This window comes from Manis javanica, chromosome 8, assembly GCF_040802235.1.
Source record: "Manis javanica isolate MJ-LG chromosome 8, MJ_LKY, whole genome shotgun sequence".
NCBI classification, from domain to species: Eukaryota; Metazoa; Chordata; class Mammalia; order Pholidota; family Manidae; genus Manis; species Manis javanica.
Genome location: NC_133163.1, coordinates 14,979,542 through 14,999,115, shown reverse-complemented (window position 1 = coordinate 14,999,115; position 19,574 = coordinate 14,979,542). Strand labels below are relative to the sequence as shown.

The 19,574-nt window shown below is 37.8% G+C and overlaps 1 protein-coding gene across 5 annotated transcripts in view; it reads right to left on the bottom strand.

Moving 5' to 3' along the window:
- PTPN21 (protein tyrosine phosphatase non-receptor type 21) overlaps positions 1-19,574 on the bottom strand; it is a 70,970-nt gene that overhangs the window by 27,108 nt on the left and 24,288 nt on the right. For all 5 annotated transcript variants that reach the window (XM_036991565.2, XM_036991569.2, XM_036991567.2 and 2 more), the window contains exons 3-10: positions 17,130-17,299; positions 11,700-11,797; positions 10,419-10,486; positions 9,568-9,638; positions 7,362-7,449; positions 6,872-6,960; positions 3,232-3,319; positions 2,516-2,595 (exon numbers count right to left, since the gene is read on the bottom strand). In XM_036991565.2, coding sequence (XP_036847460.1) covers positions 2,516-2,595; positions 3,232-3,319; positions 6,872-6,960; positions 7,362-7,449; positions 9,568-9,638; positions 10,419-10,486; positions 11,700-11,797; positions 17,130-17,299 — 752 coding nt within the window. The remainder of the gene's footprint in view (positions 1-2,515; positions 2,596-3,231; positions 3,320-6,871; positions 6,961-7,361; positions 7,450-9,567; positions 9,639-10,418; positions 10,487-11,699; positions 11,798-17,129; positions 17,300-19,574) is intronic.

Here is a 19,574-nt window from a genome sequence, read left to right as displayed (position 1 = left end):
TAATGGAAGGCTTGAAACTTAGGAAAAGGACTTGTTCCAATAGACTGCAATCAATTGTTTCAATCTCAGAACACTAGCTCTGCATAAAAATGATGTCACACACAGCTGGGTAGCCACGCGAGACCGAGGAGCCCCAGACGCAGCTCTCCTGAAGGGGCAGCACCACTGAACCCAGCCACCGAGGGGAACACTCATACACAGATGCACCCTGGACCACAAGCATGCAGCAGGCAGAGGCGGCTTCCTATGTCCACAAAGAAAGCAGGCTTCCTCCTGTCAGTTAGTGCTTTCCAAAACGCAGGCTAGCAGAGAGACTCACATGCGACTAACCAGCCCACGGCTGCGGAGGCCACAGGGAGAAGAGGACTGAGACCCAAGTGCTGACAGTTAGACAGTTCCTCTAAATAGCAGCCCTGGTCATTTTTTTTCACAAGTCACGAAGATGGGCCTGCCTCTTTTTCTTTGCATGGTTGTTCCTGACCAAATTTTTCTTCACACCCTAAGCCCCTATCAACAGAAGGCACTTCCACAGCCTTTCCTCTTCCTTCCTGGCCTTAAGGGACAAACGCCCTTTAAATTTTTTTTTCCACTTTAGGATTGGTTAATAAAAGGAAATCAACAAGGAGCAAAAGGGCTCTTCTCCCCCTCTGATTCCCATCCTGTCTCATTCATTAAACAAATGCATCAAGGCCTCCTGTGGGTCAGGCTTTGCTCAGCACTGGGAATATAGGGGTTCACAAGACAGGGAGAGTGTCTGTCTCCTGCATTGCTGGGAGCTTACCAGATGGGGCACATGGGCAGTAAACAAGCAGACGCACAAATTCAAGCTCTGCGGGGTACTGAGAAGAAGAATAAAACAGGGTAAGAGGATAAAGAGAGACAAGTAGCAGAGGGGAAGGGGATAAACAGGGTAGTCAGAACAGCCTCTCTGAAGAGGAGCACCTCTGATCAGACAACGGATGCGATGAGGCAGAGAGGCACGTGCAGACACATGTGGGAGCATTTCGGGCAGACGGAGAGGTGAGCACAGCACCCCAAAGGAAGCAGCAAGTTCACAGACCAGAAAGGATGCTGGTGTGGCTGGAACAGGGTAAGCAAGGAGGAAGGTAAAAGAAGCAAGGGTGGAACCAGGCAAGGACAAGATTGCATATGACCTTGTACTTTTGTTTTAATATTTACCAAAGTTTAAAGACAAATGATAGGATCTGACTCATGTTAAACTAAGACCACTCTGGCTGACTTGTGGAAAGTAAGCCCTAGGCAGGGCAGGCACAGAACCACGGAGGCAGAAGGCTTTTGCAGTATTCTAGATGAGCACGATGGCAGCTGGCATTAAATGTAAGCAATGGAGGTGGTAAAAATGGTCAGGTTTCACATATATTTTGAAGGCAAAACTAGCAGCTTGCTGATGCATTGGATGTGGGATGGAAGAGAAACAGAAATCATGTAAAAATTAAGTAGCTTTGGGGCCTGGGCAACTGGGTAAATACGGAGTGCAGCCATTTGTGGAAATGTTGAAGAGTGCGGAAGAAGCAGGTTTGGGGGCAGAAAAAGGAGGTGCAAACCAAGAGTTTGGTTTTGGACATATCAAATTTGAGATGCCTCTTAGCTACTCAAGTGGAAACATCACGTAAACAGTAGGATACAGTCAAGAGGTCAGGGAGAGACAGCTAGAAATAAAACCAGATGCACTTTCAACATACAGATGCTATTTTAAGCCTGAGACCACGTGAATTCCCTAAAGATTGAGTGTAGATGGAGGAGAGGTCCAAGGATTAAACCAGCAAAGGTGACTGAGAAGAAACAGCCTACAAAGAAGAAAAGCAGGAGAGGGTGGGATCCCACAGCCAAGGAAGAGCAGGGTGCAGGAAGGGCACGTCAGAGGTCAAGCTACTGAAATGACCATGAAACAAAGGTCACGGTGACTGACAAGCAATGCCAATGGTGGGGCAGCTTAGGGGAAACAGGGTGGTAGGAAGGAGAGCAAGGATATACAAATCTTTTGCAGAAATATGCCACAAAGGAGAGCAGAGATATGGCACCATGGCCAGAGAGCATGTGGAATGAAGGAAGAGTGTTTTAGATGTGCACTATTACAGCATATATTTGTGTGATGATAGGAATGACCTACCAGCGGGGAGGAAACCCACATGGGCTAAGGAGTATAAATTCTTCAAATGGCTTGAAAAGCTGAATAATCATTCCTCAAAATGCTGATAAATAATATAAAATAAAGGACATTCCCTTTTTAACTTTCAAGAATTACAATGATTCTAGTAAATAGTTGAAGGAAATCACAGGGGTGTTCTATAGTTATTAGAAGTTGGTACTTACATACAAAGCTGAAATGAAAAAAAAAATTTGAGAAATATTTTAACATTCAATAGCAAAGAATTTATTATAAAATGTCTTAAATACCATTTTCGTAAAATTTGCCCTTCTAGATGATACAGCACAGCTCAAGATGAAAATTTCTCATTATTTTCTATAATTTCCATGTGCAAAATATACTTACAGGCTACGCTGATTTAGTTTGTAAAATTTGTGTCGTGCAACACAGAGTCTCCATACATATTTTGCCGTTTCCATGTCTTCCTAGCAAACAAAATATGCAGAAAGTAAATGAAAGTAACATTTGCAATGATACAGACCTTATCTGAGGGCAAGACATAATTGGGTGACATATTTCAAAGTCACTTTTAACTCACTGGGATTCTTTCATTTTCTAATACTGCGCGTCTCATTTGAATGCTATCATTAAGATTAAAATTATGAAGACAAAAAAATCTGCTTTAGCAGATTTTTATATTAAACAGTTTCAAAATGACTTAGAAATTTAAAAATTATGAATATTTCCGATTTTATTTTGACAGACAAATATATTTTTTAACAAAACATTTGACTCAGTGCCTCAATATTGCCTTTGTCAAGAGAGCAAAAGCAAATAGACAATATTTCTACAGAGCCACTCATTTATCAATGGAAATTAATGTCAGTACTTATTTTCTCCCCTCCTTAGTCCCTTAATTTAAAGATCATCATGATCAGATAGTATTTATCCACTGATTCATTCTTTCATTCAACAATATTACTGAATAACTACTTTTTGCCAAGTGCTATTATGCAAAATGTTATATAATTTTTCAGTCCACCCACCCGAAACATACACAGAAATGCTAACATGTTAACTTTTAGGAGAAACATTCCATGCAGACTCCCATGTTTACTCACAGTTTGAAACTGGATGGTCTCCTCTTTATTTGCCAGCTCCAGTGCAAAAAAGGACTTATTGTGGGACATGTTAGCAATATCATGCCACCTAAAGAACAATGAAGAGGAAATGGCAACATAAGTGCTCATGTTTATATAGTAGTAGACAAAGGTGACCCTTGAACAACAGGGGGGGTCCGGAATACAAATTCACAGGCAGTCGAAGATCCACATGTAACTTTTGACTCCCCAAAACTCTTAACTACTCATACTTTACTGTTGACTGGAAGCCTTACTGATAGCATAAACAGTCAATTAACACAGATTCTGTATATATATTATATATTCTATTCTTACAATAAAGCAAGCTGAAGAAAATGTTTTTTCAAATTGTCTCAAATCTCAAAAAATTCTTCCAATATATTTATTGAAAAAAATTTTCACATAAGTGGACCCACACAGCTCAAACCCATTGTTCTATGGTCAACTGTATTACTTGAGTATTTTTATTTGTTAATCATTTTAGAAATAAAAGTTATTTTAATCAGCTAGCATGCATCTTCTATTTGAAGTAACAACAGCTAGTTGCAAAAAGTAAAGGCATGTATACTAATGAGGACAAAGAATATTTTAAAATGTAAACCCTATTTATTCTCAGTTGCCAGATTCATTCAATGAAGATCACTATCTTAGTTGGTTGCCAAGGCCTCCTTCATCCATTCAACAAATATCTTAAAGAGCACCCATTATAACAACATCAGCAATTGTCTAAGGTCCCAGGGATACTAGTACCACAGTGCTTGCTTCAAAAGGATACAGATGCGGGGTGAGGATGAAAAAGAGAACATAGAAGCAAACAAATATCACTACGTTTTGCAGGTATACAGGGTCAAATAAGGCACAAAAGTGGAGGAGGGGTACTCTAAAAAGCTTCAGGTTAAGATAAACTTCAAATACTAAAAACTCAGAGTGAATTATTCCGGGTTTGTTCACCAGGATTCAAGTTCCTGTCTTATACTTTCTAACTGTATTTTAACCATGTTTAGATTTTATATATTAATATTTTATTATACAACTATATAATCTTATAAAGGGAAAAATAGGACTGGAAGCAAAAATTTTACCCCTCTTTAACCTTCTCCATTACACTAATTTATTTTAAATTTATTTAAATAAATAAATAAAATGAATTATAGTGATTCAATGTAATTGTTAAACCTAAAAAATATTATCATCTGGGCAGAGGATCTGAACACACACTTCTCCTAAGAAGAAATTCAGATGGCCAAAGGGTACATGAAAAAATGCTCCACATCACTAATCATCAGGGAAATGCAAATTAAGAACCACAATGAGATATTATCTCACACCAGTAAGCATGGCCAGCATCAAAAAGACTAAGAACAACAAATGCTGGTGAGGATGTGGAGAAAGGGGAACCCTCCTACACTGCTGGTAGGAATGTAAGCTAGTTCAACCACTGTGGAAAGCAATATGGAGGTCCCTCAAAAAACTAAAAATAGAAATGCCATTTGACTTGGGAATTCCACTACTAGGAATTTACCCAAGGAATATAACTTCTCAGATTCAAAAACACATATGCACCCCTATGTTTATTTCAGCACTATTTACAATAGCCAAGATATGGAAGCAACCTCAGTGTCCATCAATAGATGAATGGATAAAGAAGAGGTGGTACATATACACAATGGAATATTATTCAGCCATAAGAAAGAAACAAATCCTACCATTTGCAACAACATGGATGGAGCTGGAGGGTATTATGCTCAGTGAAATAAGCCAGGTGGAGAAAGACAAGTACCAAATGATTTCCCTCATTTGTGGAGTATAACAACCAAGCAAAACTGAAGGAACAAAACAGCAGCAGACTCACAGACTCTAAGAAGGGACTAGCGGTTACCAAAGGGGAAGGGTGTGGGAGGGTGGGTGCGGAGGGAGGGAGAAGGGTATTGAGGGGTATTATGATTGGCACACATGGTGTGGGGGGGATCATAGGGAAGACAGTGTAGCACAGAGAAGGCAAATAGTGACTCTGTGGCATCTTACTACACTGATGGACAGTGACTGCAATGGCATATGGGAGGGAGATATAAGGGCACGACAATTTGCAATAACAATATAAGTTGATCACTGGGACTGTTGAAACACTGTGATGTACTTTTGAAATAAACATAAGATTGTATATTAATGACACTTTAATAAAAAAAAGTATTAGCATCATATTAAAGAAGGTAATTTTAAAAATTCTTATCCAGTGAGATGAAGGAAGCTGGCTGGATACCTCCAGTTTTCATGTGGCCCTTTGGGTCCTGTCATAGTCCTGCCCTTTCAGTCCAGTGCCAAAGGGGAGCCTCCCGGCGCAGTACAGTCTAGGAGTGGATCCTGCTCCCCACACTGTGTACACTCTTTGATCATAATCAAGTGGAAAATGCAGAGCCCAAAAGGCAGCAAAGCAAAAAAAATGAAGGAAGGTCAGCTTAGAGAAAAAAATCTTAAAAAGAAAAACTAGTTGGCAAGAAGAAATAGTAGGAATGGTTTAGAAAGCTTGAATAGTGGGGGGAAAAAACCTTTAGTTCCTTTTAATAAAAGTTGCCATTTCACATAGTGGTTAAGACCCAGGCTTAGAGAATATGAGTTTTTGGTAATGCCAGTTAATAGCTGGATGACTTGGACAAATCACTACACTTCTCTAAGCCTCAATTATGCCATGTGAAAAACGGTGGTAATACCCTCTGCTCAGAGCTGTTGTGCAGATTACATGCAAATACACAGAAACAGAAAGCATTCAGCATAGTCCCTGGCTCATGATAAGCACTCAATAAGCAGTAAACACAAAGGAGCCAAAAAACAAAAATAACAGTGTTTTACTACTTTATAAAACCAATTTACACTTTTAATTTTTCATCAAGAGACAACAGAATCAAAGTACATAGAATCTCAAAGTGAAACTGGAAATATTTCTGTGAAATGACCCTTTCTAGATGATGGATTTTCTAGATTATGACATTAAGAAATGAAAAGGCAAGAATTGAACAACATGGTCCAATTTACTATCTTTAAGACAGAAACTGGAACACAGAATATGGAAAAGGAAATTCAAAACACCTGCAATTTCATTGTTCAGAGTTGGACATGATTAACACATGGCTATTTATCTTTTCTGTCTCCTTATTACATACATTCTAAGATTTCCACAAATGAATATATCACTTTGTGATAATCGGAAAAAAAATCAACATTATAAAAAGTAATTTGAAATTTGCTTAGATGCTGGTATCTTAGAAATTTTGGTACACAACTAGAGTCAGAGAAAGGCTCAGATTTTCCATAAGAAATAGCCCTAGAAACCAGAGCTCAAATGAAAAATCCACATCAACACAAAGAATGGTTTCCATATAGTAAGAAAAGGGTTACGCATTTCGTTAAGTAGGCCATCATTATAAGCACCATTTTCTGCACATTTGGTTTGGAATAAAGTGGCTTATTAAAAAAACCACTGCAATCAGATGGTATTTTATAGTAGGAAGAGCATATTTCCATTCCCTACTGGGATGTTGGGAGATACCTGGTAAACAATATACTAGTTTAAATACTAAAAATGTCATCAACAAGAGCTACAGAAAGATGTAGGGAAAAATACCTAAATATCACAGGAGGCCTCCCATTCTTATGTTTCACAAAGATACCTTCAAGACACGCTCCAATGGATATGTCACCGCCTTGGCTATCCTGAAGGGAAAAAGCAGAAAACGAAACACTCAGGCAGCAGATGCATAAGAACTGGAGCAACTACACCTAGTCCCCTAAACTTGTTCCCAGATATACAATGTTCAGAAGACCTTCGTAAGGGAAAACAGCCTGAAAGACATAAATGTATCATCTTGTAAATAAATATGAACACAGAGTTCCGATCCATAAGGGACTCCACTTGAAGTGCATTTCAAAAAAACAAACTGCAGAACAGAGATGTGTTTTACTACAAAATTTTTGTCACAAGGACCTCAGCTTTTAAGTTCCCAGACATTTGCCAGTCTTCAGCCTTTGCACAGCAGGACTGCCCTGGGCTTCTCCACTACTTTCTGAGATTCACTGGACGAATTTTGGAGCTCCAGCCCTTGTGCCATGTTTACCTTCGCAGGGTAGCTCTCTTCTCCATAGCCATCCATTCTCTCTACCTCCTGCATGTACAGCATTTCAGCCTCAGGAGCTGTGAGCCCCCTGAAACCCAAAAGATACTAGTGAGATTGTTCACTAAAAACGGCAGGAGGCGGGGGGGGCGTGAGGGGGTGAGACGGGAAGCTTTCTTAACATACTACTTATCGGTTTGGCATATTATAAACATTTCAAGTTTCTACGCATCTGTAATTAGTTATTTCAATCCATCAGTAGTTACTGAAAATGGGCTACATGCAAAGCACTGTGCTGAACAATGAGGGCCATAATATAAGATCCTCTTCCTGTACTTGAGGCAGGCAAGGGGGACACAGGGAATAAAACAATCCCCTAAAAATCTCCAGCAAAAGTTAAATTCTTTCTAAACCACTGAGTAACCGCTTATTATCCAAAATATGAGGCAATACTAAGCATCCTGTGCTAAATGCCAAATGGTAAGTGCAGGAAACAAGGGTTAGAGGATGGAAATCCTTTTTAGCTCTAGCAACAGAATTCCAAGGACAGGTAGGAAGGCACTGTGGGTAAAGAAAGCACTTGACTGCATGAAGACTTGCCTCTCTAGCCTCATTTTTTTTTTTATTAAGGTATCACTGATACACCATCTCATGAAGGCTTCACATGAGCAGCATTGTGGTTTCAACATTCACCCATATTATCAAGTCCCTCTCCACCCCACTGCAGTCACTGTCGATCAGCATAGTAAGATGTCCAGCCTCATGTTTATTGCTTCCCCACACCCAAAAGGTAGCCCACACTGCATTGCTTTGAATATACCACACTCCCTTATGCCTCTGGGCCTTTGCTCATGTCAAACCCTCTTGCTGGTATACCTGTCACCCACCTGTATACCTGGTCAATCCCTAAAATCCTTCAAGACCTGGCCTATATATCATCCCTTCTTTGTCACCTCTTATGATTCCTGTGCAGATTCACCATATACTGTGCATACCTCTCCCACTGCACTCATGCCACATTATTAGCATTATAGTTACTATGACAATGGGCTGTGCTGTCTATCCCTTAGACTCCAAAGCAGGGAATATTGGTGGCAGGTCTTACTATATCTTTGTGCCACAGCATCCAGCACTTTGCCTCATAGAGAATAATTGTACTCATCTGTCTTTTAAAGAGACACACAAATGAATGAATGAAAATAACAAAAGATAGGGCTGATGTGTGCCTGAGGGATTAATTATGCTAAAAAAAAATCATTCATTTGGGGCAGAAGGAAAAGCTGGGTTTAACCAACTTTTGGGAGCCATCAGCCCCAGGAATATTGAATTCAGGTGAGTGAAAAGCAAGAAAAGATTCATGAGCATGTGGGAAAGAGGAAGGAAGATGGAGGAAAGGGATATTTTAAGAAGATTAATCTTTTGTGGGCGAGTTCATGGATTTATTGGGGAGATACTAAAGGGAAAAGGTTATTTTTAATAAGAGGGGATGAACAATAGGTTATAATTAGACGTGGGTTCAAATCCCACCTCTACCACATGTAACTTTGGGCAAATTACTTAGTGTTTTTGTGCTTAGTGTTCCCAATCTGTAAGGAGGCAACATTTACCTTTAGGAGTGTTTGTAAGAATTTAATGGTATAACAAGTATTTGGAACTGTGTGGCATTTTAAGTAAGACCTAGCATTCTCAAGGAGAGGGTATTTCTTAGAGACAACACATACAGATTCATTATCAAAGAAAGTCATTATCTACCAGGAACATGGGTCAGGGCAATAAGCACCACAGCTCTTGCTGCAACTTCCCCAGAGGACCAAGGGAGGGCTTCCAAAGGTGCACACGGGGGACACCCTGTAGCTGCTGTGCCATAGAAGAAAACAAGTCTCCCTAATCTTGCATTAACCTACACAGGATTAGATTTAACATCAAAATCTTTAACACACAGAGTGAAGAACTGGTACCCTTCAGTGACTGGCTGCTTTCAACTTTCTCAGTTTTCTCACTGGTAAACATGGATAAAATGAGTTAATATGGTTAAGTGCTCAGAACAGCATTTGGCACACAGTGAGTGCAGGGTAAATGCCAGCTTCTCATCCCAGCAGCAGTAATTGCAGCAGCAGTGAGGTTCCAAATGTACGTGTTATCTGTGCAATTTTAAACCCAAACAAGCAAGAATTCTATACCACTTCCATTTCTTATTTCTTTGCATTACCTGTATTTCTGATGCAGTAAGGCCACTTTTTGGGTTGCTTCTTCCAACACTTTTTCATCTTGTAACCACCCCTGAAAAAAACACACTGCAGTAAGCATGTAAAGAAGCCACCCAAATTTCTTGGGAAGAATCACTGCTACTGACTGTTACCAACTTTTGTCACTTCAGGCAAAATCAGTACTAGTATTGATACGTGGGAACTTAGCTTGAGTATGTAATCATGTCTTTCTAAGGAATAAGTGGCCTCTACTCAGGAGCCAAAACACTTGTCCTGGCTTCTCCATTTATCCAGAGGAAGTTCCCACTGAGTTCCGGGGTTGGTGATGTCCATTAGCCAGTTCTGAACCTAGCACGCTAACATCTTGTGCATTCCCAGGCTAGCCATGCAGACACTCAGAAGAACATATCCCTGCCCTTAGCAATCCAGTACACAGTTCTCCTTTCAAGTCCATAAGAGGTGACTAAAAAGGTAGGTCATCTATTTTTTAAATTGCTGCTAAGTCTCCAAATTCATTTCAACGTTAACCTTGTGAGGTTTTGAGCCTTCAGTTAAAAGCAAAATCTCTGCACAGTTCCTTAGAGGCTGGAAATGAATTCATCTCTTTGGACCCACATCAAAACATAAAACATTTATTTGGCAGCAGCCCTGTGACTACTGACCTTTCAGTTTCTGTGGATTTACAAAGACCAAGAAGACAACAGGGAAAGCATTTACATTTGCTTATGAAAGGAAGTTGATTTTATAACACAGTTTCTGCCTAGCAAGTCTACCATATTGGACTTGATTTCAGGGATTACTAAGGGCATGGAATAAACTGTATTAAAAGGCCCAGTATTAAAAGAAGTCTTACCACAGGAAGCAATGCAAATTTCTGAAGAAAGTCCTGGGATTCATACTGATCAAAGTTACCAAAGTCAGCTACACAAATGACAAATATTCACATGTCAGTTATGTTTAATGTGCACAGCAAAACATGCACAACTTAATTCAATATGCAGTGTAACAGATGGTGTGATTATTGATTTGGAAGTCAATTTTGCCTTATAGCCTATAAAATGTATATTTAAAAAATAACTTTTAAAGGTATTAATTAGGTAGATTCATGCGTCTTGATTTGGAAAAATGACTATTAATAAAGTAAAAAACAAACTATAATATGATCTTATTTGTATAATTAAAACAAGCAAAAACTACCCTATAACCATGTATGTTTACTTATGCACATAAAAATGTCAGGAAGAAACCAAACTGTTCATAGTAGTGAGTACCTCTAGGGAATGAAATTAGATCATTTGAATATGCTACAGCAAGATGTATTTGTTTAGAAATTTTTCATTGTTAAAAAAAATAGTTCAGCAAAAGCTTATGAAAAATTAACTCAAAGCCAAAGATGACACTTAAAGATTCAAAGTACCTTGAAAAGGAATGTGGATCCATATGTATCAGGCATTTGTTTGTCTAGAAATGATATAAATCTCCATGTCTGCTAATATCTAAAGGAATTTTGTTACCGGTTCTTCTGACTAAATTTTAATTCCCAAGATTAAAACTCAGTTATCATTTGAAGTGATGCCCTATGAGAAGTCTTTCCAAAGTATATACATACAAATATATATAGAATTAGACATGAAAAACAACAGAATTTAACAATTAAAAAATACTTGTGAAATGCAAAACTTTATCTATTATGATTGAAATACTCAATAATCCAGGACAACTGTTTAAGAAACCAAACAAACGGTGTATGCTTAAAATCTAAGTTTAAACATAACCTCAACAACTTCATTATTTGGCAGATCTTTCTTCCTAAAATATTAGCTAACAGATGATCAAGTCCTTGAACTGGAGGAATATATAGCATACTAAATACTGTATATTTTTTCTCTCTTTTTGGTCTGTTTGCTCTGTTGACAGATAACAACATGCTTAACCTTCCACAAGTCTCATATTTCATTTAAGTAGTCCAAATTAATTTTTTCCCCACAAGGAGGCCGCTTAGATATCAGAATATTTCACTAATATATAAACACTACTACAGAAAGTCAATTCCTTTAAGAATCCCTTGCTATTTTTGTTATAGCACACATTTTAATGTGATAGATCTATTACATTATCAATTGCCATTACTTACCTTGAACAGCTAAACCTGCTAGCTGAATTGCTTGTTCTAATGTACAAGGAATGTTTCCTTCCAAGATGTCTTTCTTCAGCTGCAGATAATACTGATACCTATAAAAAATGTCAATTTTAAGAAATCAATTTTAAATATTTAAAAATTTTTACCTGCAATTAAGACACAATACATTTCACCATGACTTGGTAGGAGAGCATAAACTAAATAAAAATTTAACCCCAGATGGTTTCAAAGAATGACAAGAATGTCCGTCCATGACCATATCTACAGCTACACCCACACACAAAAAACATAAATACATTGTGATCAATTTATTGAGTCACTTATCTGTTAACTAATTATTTCAGAGCTACAACCATCTAGAGGACAACTGATCATCTGTCTTATGCCCTGTAAGACCCTAACTTTTGTTATTTTGAGTTGGAGAAATAGAGAATCAATGGTCAATCTTTACTTTGAAGATTCTAACTAGTCACTTGGTAACGTAAGGCCTTACTTATTCTGGTGTAAGTTCCCTAGCCCTGGAAAGTAAAGCCAGAAGAAAATGGTTCCCAATATTTCAGACTGGGCTTATATTAAAATATTTGTGATGAAATCCCAAAGAGAACAGCTGCTAAATGCTTTCTTAGTATTTTTGTAATGTGGGTTTACTTCTGCTTACACTTCCAATATAAAGGGCACTAGTTTTCAGCACAAGCTTTAGTTAAACAGCCCTAGATTAAATTCCAGCTCTCCAAAATTCAGCATTTTGCATGAACTTGGGCAACTCATAATCTGTGGGCTTAAATTATCACTGCTAAAATGAGGGTACTATCAATTCTCCACAAGGCTGAACATGAATTCAAGTATACTAGAACACCGCTGGCATTCAACAGTAGCTGTCATTATCATCAGCAGTCAATACTTTTAGCCAGTCAGCAGTATTTCTTTTCATCTATATCATTCTCCATTTTGATAAAGCTCTACAGTGAAGGTTCATGCTGCCTTACTTTTATTTATTCATGAAACAGGTAACTACAAAGGCCTACTACATGTCAAGTATTGTTCTAGACACTAGGGATACAGTACCAAACAAAGATCTACCAACTCTCTGCCAATACAGACCACAGAACCATCTTGAATTCAGAATCTCTTTCAGGTTTGGCATCTGTGAAGTGCAACCCAGTTATGCTTCACATTTGAATTCCTGAGAGCCTATCCCTTTAATCATTTCATCTGTCCTTAGATCACTCTTTTATTTTAGCTAGCTTTGAGGGTCAAAGAACCTGACCAAAACACTATCCATTCAGACAAGAATTTATATCCAACTTACCCCTTCTATCTGCTAGTAAAAGAACCCCCAGATTTCCCTCAATTGGTAAACAGAATGCTGGTAGCTCTGGGATCTTGTCAAAGAGGAAAAATTTAAACTTTCTGCTAAGCAGCTCCTTTCAAAGGTATATTTGAAGATTGTATTTGGAGAAGTCTATGCAGTGAGCCTGCTGCCTATATACTTCACTCTAAAAATTCTAGGTTTTTTCCTTAAATCACTTAAAACACTCCTGGACCAAATTAATTTAGTCTTCCACAGAAATATTTTTTTGTCTTACATTATACTTTCACCATTATGAGAGTTTGATTACTTCACATTCGCTCTGAGTTGTTCATTGCTGGTGTAAATGTCTTTTACATAAAATCCCACCCGAAAATTTATTTTTAAATGACATGCCAAGAAAATGTGCCATATTTGAAAATCACTGTGCCTCTTTTTATCACATACTGAATGGTGAGACTCATAATATTCCTTCTTTTGCTCTGACTGCCATGAAGCTCAGTACTAAAATCTAGGCACAGCCAGTGACTGATAAACCTCCTGCCACCCTCTTAACCGCTTTCTCCACCATTTGATTAAAACCACCTTTTTATTATGAGGAGGAAATGGAGCTCAGAGATTAAATAATTATGTTCAAATCCACAGAGGAAGGCTGAACTGGAGTTTGAGTCTAGACCCTAAAGCTCATGTTCTTAACTGCACCAATCTGCAGTTACAGATTTTTCCAGCATTTTTATTTCACTTCTTTTCGTAATTCCATTCTAGAGTCTATACAGTCCTATGGCTGTGAGGACTCAGGAGCCAGCCTACTTGAATCCCAGTTCCACTGCACACTATCAGTGTGACCTTGGGCAAGGTGTTCAGCCATCCAGGTCTTGGTTTCTTCATCTACAAAATGGAGATAATAATAGTACCTACTGCATAGGATTTGTTGTGAGGATTAAACCAATTAATGTATAAAGTGTTTGGGATAGTGCCTAACATAAAGTAAGAAATGAGTATGGTTGCTTTTATTATTGTCTTGTATTGTAGTATCCCCCAAATCCTTTAATGATAGGAAATATATATATAATAGATATACATATTTACTGTAGAAAAAGACAAAGAAATTTTACTTCAAAGGTATTATTATCACTTTCTGTTAACAGATACTTTTGGTTTATAAACATGTTCTTTCAATATTTATTACAAAAAGAATAAATAAGAAACATGCAAACCTGAATTCAAAACTGTTTGTAAAGCAAGGAATAAGAGATGGCAAATCTTAATTCTAAAGCAAGCATTCCATAAACTGGCCCAAAAGCCAAAGATGCTGATTAAGACTAAAGAAATATTTTATCTAAATCTTTATAAACTTACTAATAAATTCTCTAATATAAAATATCTCTACAGCAAATCCCAGATATCATAGCACCTACAAGTACTTTTGATCATATCCCTAAAAGGTAAGCTTTAAAAACAAAAACCATGCATTTTTAACACATCCAACAAAAATAAACAATGCCTTAATATTACCTAATACCCAGTCCATGAACAATTTTTTGATTGCTTCAAAAATATATTTGTAGAGTTTTTTAAACTATTGGGACCCAAACCAGGTCCACAAATTACATTTGATAGATATTTCTAGATCTCTCTGAATTCTAAGAAAGAAAGAATCCTCCATTTTTGTTATTTACAGACAAAATGGAGTGATTCGTCATGTAGAATTCCCCACATTCTCGATTTGTGTGATTGTACTCTCATGGGATCATCGACATGTTTAACTTTTCCAGTTTTCCCTGTGAAATGTTAGATCTAGAGTTGTGCTAACAGAACTTTCTGCAGTAGCAACAATGAGGATTTCTGTGCTGTCCGATATGGTAGCCATTTAGCTAATGTGGCCACTGAGTTAAAAATTAAGAGGCAGGTAGGAACTAGGGACTAAGGAACTGAGAAAGGCCCCTTAAAGGAACATGACTTAGCTTTAGAGTGGAACCAGTTACCCTTCTGCCGCCTAAAATATGAACGTGATAGCTAGGACTTCTCTAGAACTCCATGAGGTTACCCAGTGAATGGGAAGAACATACGGAGGAACAGAGAGAGAAGGAGCATGGGTCCTCGAAGACTTTTTGGAGCTGTCAGCAGGGCTGACCTCTGAAATCCTTTTACAGAAGTCAAAGAAATTTAGGGTTTTTTGCCTATGTATAGCCATACTAACCCTTACTGGGATAGCTGCTCTACCAGGTTCTCTTACACCTGATTAGATACAATCCTAGTGATAGAATCTACTAGACCTGTCCTCTCTCAGCCTTTGCTACAGCTAATGCCCTTATTCAAGTCCACAGTCTAGACAAAAGCCTAGATTACAGCACAGTCACTCCTAACTGGTCTCCTACATGTACTCTGGCCACCCCTAGTCTACATTCCATGATGGGGATCTTAGCAAACCGAGATTTCCTCATTGCATCCTGCTGAAGTTCAGAAACGTCTTTCCCCATCATAGCATGACTTCATGACAAAGGCATCTCTATTTTTCAAATCTCCTCTCCCCTCTCTAGGAAATATCTGAAATTCTCTGAAAATATCACTGGCTTATACAGTCCTCCCTGCTTTCTACATGCTATTCCCTCTAACTAGAAAATTCCTTCTAAAGTCAACAGAAAAGTCAACTTCTTTACCTTCTCTGCTCATGTTCTCAGTGCCCCACCCCTAGGAATCCAGTGCTTTAATTAAAGCACTTGTTATCATAATATACTATAATTATTTATTTACATAGACTGTCAGTTCCACCTGACTGTGAGCAATGCCTCCAGGGTGGGACTAAAGTACACTCACTTGTACATTCACCTCCCACAGTAACAAATACAGTTCTTGTATCATACTGCATTCTATCTTCAGTAAATGTTTTAAAAATAAGTCAAAACACCTCATTTGCTGATTTTTCCTCCTTGTTTCCACTTTTCTCTTCAGTGTTTACATCTTAGATCTGCTTTACAGTCAAGGCATGTTTATCCTCACTACCTGATTCTCGGCATCTGGGGTTTTCCATCGTCTTCTAATAACTGGCAAACAGTATCTACAGAGAACATTCCACAAACATGAGGCAGTACTAGGTTCTTACTATCTACACGGCACTTTGTCAGATATTATGCAAAAGGTAAAGCTTAAAAGAAATGGGTGTAAAAATCAGAAAAGGATAAGATATGTACACAAGTAACTGTAATGAAAGGCTGTGACAGCTACTAACACAAGTATAATCAAATTTCTAGGACAATTTGGAGACAGCAAGGCTCATTCCAGTCTGGGGATCATAGAAGCTTCATGAAGGAGGTGCCTGTTGAACTACAATTCAGAAGATGAATAGGATTCCAGTACATAAATATGAACAAACAATCTAGGACACAAAGATGAAAAGGCATGCAGCACGTCCCAGTCACTGGAAGTAGTCCAGCGTGCCTCAAAAGTACTGTTAAATAGGGTTCAAAAGGTAGTGGGGATTTCAGAGAACTTTGAAACACAGGCTCAAGAATCCAAATTTTATTCCTTGTTTTTCTGTTTTGTGTTTGTTTGTATTCAAGGGGAAGAAAAAGAACATTTAGTTCCTCCCTCTTTCTCCTTAATAAGATCTTCCTTTTCTGCCTTTGTCCCCTTTAAGTGCACTTACTGGCCTCTCCTCCCCACCCCCACCACCCATTCACCCTTCCACTATACATATATTCCCTTCCACATTTTATAGCTGCTAGAGTCAGAAAACTGTTAAGAACAGTTCTGCACATTTCTCTGAGGAAGGAAGACAAATTTTGTGACTAATTTTCTGCAATCTCCTCTTTCATTTCATTATTACAAAGATAGAAACAAATCAACAACAACATTAGTGATACCCCTACAGAAGAGTTCAAGGCTAGAGTAAAAACATCATTTTTCCCTTTATTCATTCCTTTGTGCCTAGTCAACCCATAACACATGCAACATATTGTAAAATCCTCTGGCACATACCAGAACCTGCATGTAATACTGTGGCTAAAAATGTGAGTGAGAGGGCAAAGTTTAGTCTTATCTCCTAGACTTCAACCTTAGTTTCACTTTTTTAATCTCACTAGATTATTTCCTAAAATCAAACTGTTCTTCCTCACCTGGTGACCTCCTGCTGCAGCTGTGACACGGAAGGTACATAAAACACCACTCCAAAATAGACAGTAGGCTCCGATGCATGCTTATCCAGCTGCTTTTTCAGAGGTTTTTCCAAATCTACCCACCGGCGCTGATTCTGCTTGTTGTAGTACCAGAGGCTGAAGTAGGTGATCTGCAAAGAGGGAAAGTCACTGAAGGAGGGAGAAATAAATGTACAAAAGGATTTCTGTTCTTTAATTGCCCAGAACGACAATCTGGGACTACGTAACAGCAGCCTCCAACTGCTTCTCTTCTCAGAAAGGGACAACAGCAAAACCTGAAGGAAAAAAAAAAAAAAAGCCAGACCTTCCTATATCTAGATACTCATACTCAGGAAACAGAGGTGAGAAGTCAATCACTCTGCAGCCTATTTCTTGAATTCTGCACAGAAAAATGCATTCATAGCCTAGACTTCAGAATGTAATGGGTGCTACACAATTTTACATACACTCTTTAACAAAAAAACACACTGAAAGCATGTCTAGTTTTTAAATTATTGAAATACTAAATTCATCATAATTAATATCTTATAAGAAGCATAACTGGGGTTCTACTTAGTTGAATTCTAACTAGATAGTGTTAATCCAAATTTCACTACTCTAGAATTTGGCTTCTATAATTATTTCATCAAATATTGTAAATTATAGTAATTAATACAGGTGCCAACTGCAACTGATCTTTGCCTCCAAAAGTTCTTTAGATACAAATTTAAAGCAACTACAATGCAGTGGGCATTGTGTCTCACACACACACCTGAAAAGCTATATCTAAAGCAGTAAGACACATGTATTACTCGGAGATTTCCAAAATAAGAGCCCATATATTCTCTCTTAGATCTCATTAGCTATGTAATAAACCGTTCAAGTAAATCAATACTAGCCCTGGTTTAAGTCAACCTTTAAGGATATTAATGCACTTACGGGTTGAAATGACAGTCTCAGGCCACTGCTAATATTTACCTCAAAATTAATTTACAGATCAAGACAACTAGAACAACCACTGCTTTGTTCTAGACTAGATCATCTCTGTTGAACAGAACTTTTGACAATGATGGAAATCTGCATTCTCCAATACTGTGGCCACTAGCCACATTTGGCTGTTGAGTACTCGGAATGTGGCTAATGCAGCTGAGGAGCTAAATTTTTAATGTTATTTAATTTTAATTGATTAAATTAAATGGCCATAGCATCAAGCAGCTACTGTATTGGATAATACAGTTTAGATCATCAATAAAACAAGAAATAATACTTAGGCTATTTCTTTAGCCTGTAATCCTCATTAAAATAAAAAATAAAATCTTAACTTACAGGGAAAGAGTGTAACTATACAAACATGCCCTCAATATTCATTTCCTCTTACAACATTTTACAAGGCAAGAACTATACCTTTAAAATGAGTCTATTCATCAAATAAACTGGACAGATGAGGAATATGTCCATTTTCCCTTTATATCCAACCAGCTAGAACAGTGCAGGAAGTCAGGAAATACTGTTGAGTGAAAGAATGAACATTCTCTTGCTTTTTAGTTGCCACCAAGTCATTGCAAATGAATGAAATATTTTGAACATTTACTATGTGCCAGCGTCTATTCCAGAAACTATAGCAGTATCACAAATTATATCACCACCACTACCTGACAAAATAGGTATTTGTGTGTGTTAAAAAGTCAGCGTTTTGCCAAGTACTGTTCCTGGACCACATATACCGGAATTACCTGGAGAGCTTCTTGAGCTCTACAGAGCTATTAAACTCCCAAATAATTCCTGAGCCTCTTAAAGCTTGAAAACCACTCCACTATACCACACTGCCACCCAATGTTACACAGGAGATAGTTGCACAACCCATCTATCCTTGACAAGCTACACGGAAATCAAATTTTTGAAAGTCCAAACACACTTTAATGCAGCAGAAAATCTGAATCCTACTCTTAAATATTTCCTGAAGTTATGTTATTTATAAAATGAATTACATGTTATCCATGAGGACAGACATGTATCACATTTATGGAAAATTGATACTATTCCTTCTGCCTTTTAAACTGCAACTGACAGGAAAAAAAAAATCTGGTTTAACAGAAAGAACATGATGCTGAAAGTCTGAAGTCCTGGGTTAACTTCCAACACTGTCACTTGCTAACTGAGAAGCGGGAAAGTCAATCTGTTCAATTCAGTTTTCTCAAGTGCAAAATAAAGTAATACTCCCTCACAGCTCCATCACGAGTACTGAATGCAAAACTTATATGAATACATTTTATCACTAGAAAAGCACTATATTTTTAAAAGATTACTTAGATACACTCACTCTGCTAAATACTGCAAAATCAATTATCAGCTCCTTCAAAAAAAAAAGAAACTTTTCTAATTACTTACATTTATTTGATTGATTACAACACATTTTTGTTAATTTTA